Source organism: Hydra viridissima, unplaced genomic scaffold, assembly GCF_058129835.1.
Source record: "Hydra viridissima isolate aposymbiotic clone 2 unplaced genomic scaffold, HvirCarnegie_v1 scaffold_1, whole genome shotgun sequence".
NCBI classification, from domain to species: Eukaryota; Metazoa; Cnidaria; class Hydrozoa; order Anthoathecata; family Hydridae; genus Hydra; species Hydra viridissima.
The window spans coordinates 9,546,071-9,556,743 of NW_028324300.1; the positions used below are offsets into that span (position 1 = coordinate 9,546,071).

General features: G+C 29.4%; 3 protein-coding genes across 4 annotated transcripts; all 3 read right to left on the bottom strand.

The window, feature by feature from the left end:
• Positions 1–236: 236 nt before the first annotated feature.
• On the bottom strand, positions 237–5,017 carry LOC145187504 (uncharacterized). Its single transcript, XM_090096473.1, has 7 exons — positions 4,724–5,017; positions 3,777–3,814; positions 1,781–1,858; positions 1,363–1,498; positions 1,171–1,263; positions 952–1,029; positions 237–730 (listed from the first exon to the last, which is right to left on the bottom strand). Exons 1-7 carry the CDS (start codon positions 4,788–4,790, stop codon positions 600–602), a joined length of 621 nt encoding a protein of 206 aa, XP_089952599.1. The 5' UTR covers positions 4,791–5,017; the 3' UTR covers positions 237–599.
• Positions 5,018–5,157: 140 nt separating this feature from the next.
• LOC145187639 (uncharacterized) lies at positions 5,158–6,426 on the bottom strand. 2 transcript variants are annotated; one of them, XM_090096506.1, is made up of 2 exons: positions 6,021–6,426; positions 5,158–5,517 (listed from the first exon to the last, which is right to left on the bottom strand). In XM_090096506.1, exons 1-2 carry the CDS (start codon positions 6,355–6,357, stop codon positions 5,504–5,506), a joined length of 351 nt encoding a protein of 116 aa, XP_089952632.1. In that variant the 5' UTR covers positions 6,358–6,426; the 3' UTR covers positions 5,158–5,503. The 2 variants fall into 2 exon arrangements, with proteins under 2 accessions (XP_089952632.1, XP_079920219.2); XM_080064093.2 differs by lacking the exon at positions 5,158–5,517 and having other exon boundaries at positions 5,874–6,425.
• A 1,675-nt stretch (positions 6,427–8,101) lies between these two features.
• LOC149893265 (uncharacterized) lies at positions 8,102–10,673 on the bottom strand. Its single transcript, XM_090096491.1, has 3 exons — positions 10,534–10,673; positions 9,715–10,324; positions 8,102–9,609 (listed from the first exon to the last, which is right to left on the bottom strand). The coding sequence occupies exons 1-2, from the start codon at positions 10,534–10,536 to the stop codon at positions 9,764–9,766; spliced, it is 564 nt and encodes a 187-aa protein (XP_089952617.1). The 5' UTR covers positions 10,537–10,673; the 3' UTR covers positions 8,102–9,609; positions 9,715–9,763.

A 10,673-nucleotide genomic window follows, 5' to 3' on the forward strand; every position in this document is an offset into this window, starting at 1 on the left:
TTAAGGTGTTTTCATATTTTAAAATGAGTTAACGGCAAAGCAGATTCTCATCACTACCCTTTCCAACAGTTAATCAGATGATGATATAACCTAATAAAAAGGAGATTGGGGTACAATCTTAACTACTACGTTCGGACTGGCGCAAGGAGAACAAAATACTTCACAATTTGAAAAGTTAAGTTAAAAAATAGACCAAGAATTTTAAACCTCTTTTTTTAAAACGAAGAAACAGTAAATACCAGCAGATAAATTTTATTTCAAAAATTATTTGTTTACATTAGGAACCATTTTTTCTGTTATAGGATGTCGAAGATGAGAGTTAATCGACTTTAAAAAATTCATGAGTTTCTTTTACCGACAGAAATATTCTCATTGATTAGTTTTTAATTTCATTGAAGTCTTGTCATGTGAACGATAATACGCCTTACTAAAAACTTGAAATTTACGAGTCAACTTAGTTTTTAATAAACCTCTCAATGTTTGCAAGCTTGTTAATAATCTCTTGATTAGAAAAGAGACAAAACTGTCTTCACTAAGTTGGCTTTTAGGTCGATTTCAGTTCCTTGGAGAACGGACTATTTCCTTTCACCAGCTTCATTTCAAAATATGACAATTTTTTTCTTCTTCTTAGGAACGTTGTCGATTTCGTGTTCTGAATCTGATTCATCGATTGCATCCACATTATCGTTTGTACAACGAATTTTATAAAGACGTTTTTTTCCAGCTGCTTCTAAAAAAGTACGAAATAAGTATTATTATTTAAGATATTTAGATATAAATATTGTTTGTATCTAAAAATTCCAAGTTAAAACTTTAATTTCTTAGTTGATGCTTACATCGTCGCTGTTTCAGTTGTTTTTTATTTTTTTCCTTTTCAAAAAATACTACAAACTGGTTTACCACAAACTGCTTTCTAATGGAAAAGTTTAGACAACAATAACATCGTCGTACCTTTTTGTTTGTTAACTTCTCTTTCTGGACAGTCTCTTCGTAAATGTTCGACTGAACCACAAAATTTACAGCCTCCACCTATGAAAATTGTTATTAAAAGCAGTTAACAAAATTTATTTCAAAAGTGAAAGAAAAAGTCTAGCGAAAACAAACAAATCGTAAGGTTGTATTAGAACTAATACTCCTTTCTACACTTATTATTTTAAATAAAAATTTCACCATCTGGATACAAGCCTCTAGGGTTATCAGGACAACGACTTGATAAATGCCCAGTTTCTTTACAAATGAAGCAAATAGCAAAAGGATAATCGTCTAAAGTTAGTTATAAATAGTATATAAAAAGTTACTCTATTAAAGAAGTGAATGAAATTTGCAAAAATTTATCTAATTTTTTATCTGGAGCAAACTGACCTTTTTTAACATTGGCTTTGCATTCAGCTAATTTGTGTTCTGAAGATCCACATTTGAAACAGGTGCCAACATTAATGCTATTGCTAGCTGGACATTCAGATACTTGATGTCCAGGTTGTCGGCAGTGAAAACAAGCCTAGCAAATAAATGAATTTAAAAATTTTTCTTTTCTTTTTTCCCCAATTGATTGAGACTTTTCCTCAAAATTTACATTAATAAAAATATCTTCCATAAAAACCTTTTGAACCAATCAAATATCATTAAAAGTGCTATGCAGTAAATTAGACCAGTGAAGTAAACCAAAGGAAAATTTAAAAATATTTGCTAATACTTCAGCATTATACTCAAAGTATAAAATTTATGATGCTGAAGTGAAAAATTCAATTAGTTTACAAAACCATCATTTGTTAATATGTACCTTAGCTTTCTGTCTTCTTCTACGCCTTGCTTCTCTTCTCTTTTCCAACCAGTCAGGAACTTCAGTCTTTAACTCAGCCTACATATGAAAGTTAACAGTTTAAGTAAAAAATAATGAACAATACTAATATCCTTATTTATTTAAAAATACAAAAATTACATATGATAGCACATAAAAGTATGATAATAGCTTATTGTTTTAATATCATAATAATGTACAATTAAAAAAAAGGAAAGAAACTTTTTTTAGTAGATGTTAAAAATTTGTATGAAACCTCAAAAAAAAAAAAAAAAAAAAATTAACACCATTCATCACTTCTTACAACTTTTGAAGCACAATCTTTTGATGTGTTTCATCAATAAGTAGTAACAAATACATGCCATGTTTGGGTACATTTTAAGCCAAAAGAAAATTAAACTTAAGTGTCTATCTACAATGTCTAAGCTTTGCTACACAGTGTTAACTGTCAAACTGTTAACCTCATCAGACTTTGTTACATAGTGTTAACTGAACAGAATCCATTTAAAGCAAAAATTTTGATTGTTCTCTACAATGAACAATATGGTTTCTGCAATGATAAAATTCCTGGAAATGCTGAGTATTATACTTGCAGCAAGAGTTCAATGTCACAAAAAACTGGCGTAAAGTGTAAAGATAAAAAAATTCTTGTTTGTCAGTGAAAAAGACATTTTTCAATTAACTTATGCTCCACACTTGGAAAAATCTTTTCATTTTTTTTTTGCTATTTATTGTTGCTTCTTTTATTTTGAATCTAATACTACAAATAAAACCGTTGAAACAGTACCTATTTATAGCATTAGGGTTGACTTTGAAATTATTCAACTATCAACTAAATCAATGTATTTTTCAAAGTTGACCAAAATCGACTAATACATTTTTAAAATCAACTAAAAGTCAATTTAGTCAAAATATTTGAATAAAAATTTTTATTATAATCATATACTTTAATATTGCTTGATAATTTATTTTTTAGATGCCATGAAACAAATAGAACTTTAAGAGAGTAAACTAAAAGACTAGGTGGTATGTAATACTGTTATAATAATACAGCTGATGTTATATTAAGAGCATTTTCTTTGTTCAATTTTAAATCATCTAATAGATTAGAATTTTATTAATAAAAAACAGTGGCGTAGATAGGTGGGGGCAGATGGGGAGGCTAAACAAATTCCTTAAGTGCCATAACAGATTGCTTACCATTTTGTTTTAAAAACCATCAACTGGTTACTGTAATAAGAAAAGGAAAACTTATCAATGAACATACAAATTAAGTTTATGTAATACAGCAAATTAGGTTCAATGTTCATATATTTTGGTTGAGTTAAAAAAACCACTATGAATGATATTCTTACGAATGGCTTAATCTTTATAAAAAATTCATCTTTAAAAGATAAACTACTTATAAAGATCTCTTTACTAATCGACTCAGTCAGCATCATAACAATTGGTCAGCATCATAACAATATTAAAGATTGATAAATATAATTCAAGTGAAGAGATAAAAATAAGGATGTTAGGATGATTACCCGACTAAATCAATTTTTAGTCAATTAGTAAAAAACCCATCTAAAATTGACTATTTAATTTTTCAAAGTCAGCTAATTTCGACTAGTCGACTTTTAGTCAATTTAGTCGAAGTCAATAACAACACTAATGCATTTATGCCCATATTCTGAATACCTTGGTGTTACTGGCTTAAAGTTTACTGGTTTAAATAAGCTTAGACTTTTTATTTTAAGTTTAATGACATTTTGCCAGATTTAAAGCCAATATATTTAAAATTGTAATTTTTACTAACTTCTATTTAAATAAACAGCTTCAAAAAAGTTAATTATTTCATGCAAAAAAAGATTGAGTAAATCATGCTTCTTATTTTTAAATGATAACAAACAAGATTAAAATCATAAATAACTACCTTAGTAAAACTCTTATAACTCTGATAGTAAACAAGGTTACCATGTTAAACTAAAACTACCTTGTTAAAACTCTTCGCATTTGCTTGATTATTCGTACCTAAAATATTCAGAAATAATTTAAACAGACCTCTTAAATTGACTAACTATCTAATTGATATAAAAAATCCCTCAAAGCAATATAAAGTACCTGTTATGAGCAGACTAAGTAGCAAGTACATTTAATATACATAATCAAAAAAAGATAGAACTAATAGTGAATTAAATGTATAATAGTTACACATAATAGTGAAAATATATTATAAATTTTTTCATGATTAACACAGTTTCATTATTACAGAATGCAAACTTAAGATAATACAGCAATTATACTAACTACACTAATAAAAAAGAACTAATAAAAGTTCTCTATTTTATCAAATTGAGTCTTCTAATAAATACTTTAGGTGTGTGTATCATCAAAATAAATCAACATAAAACTAAAAAAACTTTCTTTTTTATTTTATGTGAATATATCTCTAAGCAAATTTAATGTATAAAAATTGCCTTAATCATAATGACAATTATAATGATTGATACAAAAAAAAGATACTCATGTTTGTTTTTTAACAACCATTGCTTATTAGGTCATCTAGTGTGCTTAAGGTCCCTACCATGCTGGAAAATAAAGTCAGACTTAAAGTTTAATTGTTGAGCACATAATAGTAGATTGTGTTCAATGATGTTTAGTAGGCATATTGTTCATATTTATGCAAATGACATTTTCTTTTTTAAATCACAATTACAATTCATTAATTGTAACTATGTCATTCACTTGGTTTAAAAACTATAGCAGGGATCATTAAATGGGAATGGGCCAAATACGTTTTTAAAAATAAATTGGTGCATGTTATAATGAATAACAGCAATAAATTATAAATTTTTTTGTTAACAAAACTAGAACAAAGTGAAAATTCTAGTAGTGACTTAAAACATATTTAGTGACTGGATATGTTTCAATAAATGATACCTTTAAGTTCATCCCATGAAGATGCTTCTTGTTCTTTATTAGTTTTTCCACGAGCCCATCTTGTCATCTTAAATTATGAATAACAGTATCACTAAATCTTTTGTTGAATATTTTGTTTATTTTGGAAATTTTCATTTAAAATCTATAAGATTACAAGATAACAACACACTAAATAGTCTATGAATTACTGTTAAAAACTTGATTATCTAATATTGCTATTTTCAAAATTTATTGCTAGTAAGACTATATCTTACATTGCTATAAAGACTTCTAATAAGAACAAGGCCTGTTGCATATTAAGGAATATACAACTAAAACAACTTAAAATAGTATAGAAAAGAATATGACTAAGTTTAAGACAGATGAATAGATTTTGTGAGATTTTAGGAAAAAAAAAAAGTTTAATACCAGATGAAAAAGTTCATAAAAAAGTGTGAACATCAATCATTTTACATAATAATCTATTTACAAGATTTAAAGAAACAAATATTAGGTTTCTTATGAAAATAAATTGAACTATGGTTGTCTGGCTTTGTGCCTTGGCTTTTCCTTGCAAACCACATGTAAACGGCCTCTGCGCCATACAAAGCGGCATGCTTTACATCTCAAACGCAATGCTGACCGAACTTTATAAAACCTCACATTGTTCATTAGGGTGTATGTGAAACCGTTTTGAGCAGTTTGAGTTAGCAAACTTCTGCATAAACCAAAAATTCCAAACATTATTAACACTTTGTTCTTTGATATCCAAAATGTCAAAGATCAGACATGCAGCTAATTTCAAAGTTGAATAACTAAAAGTAGAGAATTTATTTATATATCTATAGAAAGGTCTTATGAAATCAGTATCAACTTTTAAATTCTTTTTCCTAATATAAGATTTGTTGAATCAAAAACTATATACATATACATATACATTAAATGCATAGCAAAGAATGACAAACTTTGAAAAACAAAGAATATCTTTGCCATAACTAGTCCAGCTAATTTTGACTAAGGAAGTTGTTGATATCATTTATCACATAATAGGATTGAGAGTAATAATATTTTAAAATATCAAAAATTAATGTTGAAATCCCTTAACCATACATACTTTATGACAAGGAGTTAACATACATGGTTTATCAACTTATAAAAAAAGCAAAATATATAATGTATGTAAGAAAAATATCATGTATCTTTATCTTAAAAGTACATATATTTTTAAACTATTTTTAAGAATGTCTAAAATCTTAATTGTATATGTCTTTGTGTTAAATTTCATCTTCTTTCAATAGCATATTAGGAATACCCTTACTAATTGGGAATTTTCGTCCTGTTTCAGGACAAATTAAGTTTCCTTCCATTATCTCAATTTCCATTAGTACATGGTGAGTGTCTTTAAGAAACTCTTGATTTTCACTAAGTTCTTTTTCACGTCCAGCTATATCTTCAGGTAAACTTTTTCCGTGCCCTAAATTTTGAGCTGCTAATATGAGAGCTTTCCATTCAAGTTTATGCAGCATTCGAGCAACAAAATCAGGATTGAAGTCTGCCTCTTTTACAACAACTTCTGTAGCATCAATTATAAGAGGAAAACCATTTTTAACCCCTTTGATATTGCAAGTTAAAAGATTGTGTGTCAACAACTTCATGGCTTTTTAATTTACTTCTATTTTAGTTTAAATTTATAACACAGAGAGTAATTCATTTTAATGAGGAGTTTCACATCATAAAATTCTGATAGTTGATGAAAACTTTTAACACATAAAGAAAATGTACTTTTACAAGGCTCTTAAAAATCATCATCATATATATATATATATATATATATATATATATATATATATATATATATATATATATATATATATATATATATATATATATATATATATATATATATATACATATATATACATATATATACATATATATATATACATACATATATATATATATATATATATATATATATATATATATATATATATATATATATATATATATATATATAATGCCAGTATAGGCTCAAAAACTGGAAAACTCATAAAAATTTTATCTCACTTAGTATATTTAACTAGATTTAATTTGACATATAAATATAAATATATATATATATCATATATATATAAAACATATATAATATATGTTTATATTTATATTTATATTATCCGAACATATATCATAGTATCGTTTATATTAAAGTGTCTGGATAATAAAAACGGCTTTTGGTTTCACGTTTTTTTGTTGCACGTAATTATGTGAAACAAACAAGAGCCTCGTCATAGCTTGACTTTTCGCCGATTTATTTTTTATTTAACACTGTTATCATGAAATCCGAAATTTCCAACCTAGCTGACCCGAGAATGCCACCTATATGGGGTGATAGTGTACACATTCCAGGGTCACCTGGTGCAAATTTTGAAATCTTTTAGGTACGTCTGCGGGAAAAAAGTGACTTTGAAGTTACAAAAATGGAAAAAATTTACCTTCTTTTTTGGCATAGCAAAACTGCTATAAAATCCATACTATTAATCATAAACCACTAAAATTTGGTGGCAATGTAGCCTATGCCAGTACCAAGATTTAGATAAAATTTTACCCCAATCTCTGTAGTAAAACAAAAGTTATGGTAGTTTTAGTGTTGTTTTTTTGTTGATTTTTTCACTTTCAGTGCAAAACGTTTTCGATTATAGCCCATCACAAGCCCCCAGGCCATGATGTGGGTAACACATGTGCTCTAGTTGAATATACCAACGACTTTATAAAGTAAGGATATTCCTGTTCTTACCAAAATTTTTGGTTTCGGGGGTCAAAACTTTTGTTCTTGCTTGAGCCCTATTTACAGCGTATGCACCTTTTTCTATATAAAACCTTATATGCTATTAGTTCCCCATAAGCATTCATTCAACTAAATCACTACCTTAGAAGTTAGTTGAGACATTTTAACAAATTTTTTGATGAAATCTTAACACTTTTGTTCATGACATTCTTGACATTTTTTACTGTAAGAAGTTTGCGCTTATTCTACACATGGATTTAGTCCTAAGGATTTGTGAGCAAAGCAAAGAAATGTGTTGAAAACATTTTGCATGTGACCTTTAACTGGTCAACACGTAATGTGTGCTGAAAAACCCATTTCATACATAAAAACAGTAAAAAATGCCTAGAATTTCCTTAGTGCTTTGTTTTCAAAGTCATTATCAAATGTACAAATTGTAAAGTCCAATAAATTTACACTAACAGTGAATTAAGTTCTAAAATTTATTGAACTCTTTTCTTTTCTTGTGATATCTTGACACTCTTCAATTTATTTGACATGACATTTAAAGCACTGGTCAGTTTACTATCTTAAATGCCAATAAACTGACATAAGATTGGCACATGTTTTAAATATTTTTTTGAAAATTGATTTTAATTTATTATGGGTTACGTATGAGCCTAATTTCTCCTCTAACAAATATTATCAATCCATTAAAATGAAGCTGAAAGGATGAAAATTCTTGATAGTTTTTTAAAGGTGTTTGCTATTCAAATCCATAAGACAATTAAGCAGCCTTCCTTTGTATTCTGGGAGGGTTTTATCTCTTTTTTTTGTGGTGACCAATGCTGGTGAAAATCTTGATTTGCAGTCTCAACAGCCTGTTCACTGAATTGCCCTTAGGGCAATTTTTTCATGTTTAAAAATCCTTGATGTGATGGAATACTGTGTTGTTTTTGGGCGTGATGCTTCCAAGTTGGATAGCCAAATATGTGACTTTAAATTGATTAATCTTGAAAGATTTTTTTCAAGTACATTTCCAAAGCATGATTTCACAACCAAACTAAACTTTTTGAAAGCTTCAATTACAGCAAGAACTTTGGTGTTGGAAGTTTCTTCAGCAAGGCATTTTAAGGCATCAACAGTATTCAACAATTTCCTAAATTATTTGCCTTTAAACAGTCTGCCATGATATGGGCATTGATGAATGTGAAGCATGGATGGCAACTTTTCAGCATCAGACAACACAGTTTTGAGAATTTTGAAGAGTTGATTGACTGTGCCCAAAAGAAAGTGTAACTCCATTGGTGGAATGATGTCTAGAATAGATGTATTCTTAAGTCCATTGATAACTGATTTGTGAACAACATTGCCAAACATTTTGGCCTTGGCCATCACTCCACCCGATTGTTCAAAAGACTTTAGATTCATTTTGACTGAGCCAAGTGTTCTTAAACTGCCTCTGCAAGCAAAGTTCTTTGAGTCAATATTACACCAACAACAAGGGTGCAAGCTTGAGTGTTTTTGAAGCCCACAAATAATGTTGGCAACTTTCATGTCACATGCAGTAATCAACTTCAGAGCATCCACATTGATGAGTAACCAGACCTTTAGAATATTAGTATGAGTTTCTGACAAATTTTCAGAGACTGCTACAAGAATTTCTCTTTTCACCCTTGTTGCTTTTGCCGCTCTGGAACTCAAAAGTCGCTTTTGAGGTGGCGAGTTCAATTTATCTTGTTCTGTGGAACTCTCAATAACACTGACACAAAACTTGAGGAACCTTTGCCTCCATCAATGCCTAATTTGACAAATTATCCACCTGAAGTTTCTCTAGATTGACTGACTTGACTAACCAGAACAGAAAAATCTTTGCAATGATTAACAATATGGTTTGTGTTACAACCTTTGGAATCTGTGGTTTTTAAGTCTTCACAAGCAAAAAACTCCTTCAGTTGTTGACCAGCGGTTTGAAAATTGGCATAAAAGTTGGGCTCAATTATCTTCTTGTCTGATGACTGATGGACAGTTTTCACTAATTTTTTGATCCCATTGTTGGAGAGGCTAGTGTTAATTTGTACATTGATGAGGTCTTGGGTTGTCAACTTTGATGTGACAGAAAGTGATCTTGCTGCACTTGACCCTATAGAAAATTTCCATTCATTACCTCCAACAAACATAATATAACTTTATAAATAATTACTTACAAAATTATAATTTTAAAATTACATTTTGCTGACATTTTTACCTGGAGTAACAGGACGTGGATGACCTCCAGATGCTTTTACCAAACGAATTTAGCCTTTTGGAGATGCTACCATATTTTCAATTACATTGAATGCTATCTGTTTTGCAGCTTTGGCATCTAATGAAGCGAAATTTTGTTTATTTTCCTTGAACTTTAACTGAGAACAATGTGCTAATCCCTTACTTAATTGACTGAAGCAGGCACTGCATCTCACAACTGGCATTTGGTTCACTTTCATTTTCTCATTAGGTTCAGCTTTTTCGTGAAACCTAGACTGCCCGACTTTAAAAATCAAGCAGTCACACAGGTGACTACGTGTTTCAGCTCTGACTCGGATAGTTTTGAAATCAAACAACTTTGGCAAAGCAACACTCTTTCCTTCCTCTTTTCGTCTTAAGGCAGTTCTGCATAATTCACAAAGACTTTGAGGCACACAAGAGTCAAACACATCAAGGTTTGTCTGGTAAATGTGACAAACTCTTTCAACCTGAAAAACAGTCATCTTTTGGCCACATTTTTGGAAGCAGAGCATGCAGACACACTTTCTGCTCTGCTCATGGTTTCTTGCCTGATTTGGCATCTTAAAAGTCAGAGGATTGTAGCTGTGTACCTAGACAAATTGAGCTACAAAATGAAATTGAAGAATGCGGTTGAAAAATATTAAGATTTCTGGCAATGTTATTTCATCAGACTCAAGAAGGTGTATTTCAAATAAATAATAAATATCTACAAGTAGAACTACATATTTACCTAAATCACTCCTATTACTTCAGCCTAACAATTTGCATATAATAAGAATTGAAAAACAAAATTATTTACCATACGCAACGTTTTTCAAGTGAAAGGTTTGAAAATTTTGGATATTTCTGCAAACGTCTCACTTCAGTGCTACAAAAACAAAGCTTTATTATGCTTTTAACTTTTTATGATATGTACGTCACAGCGTACAAAACCAAAGC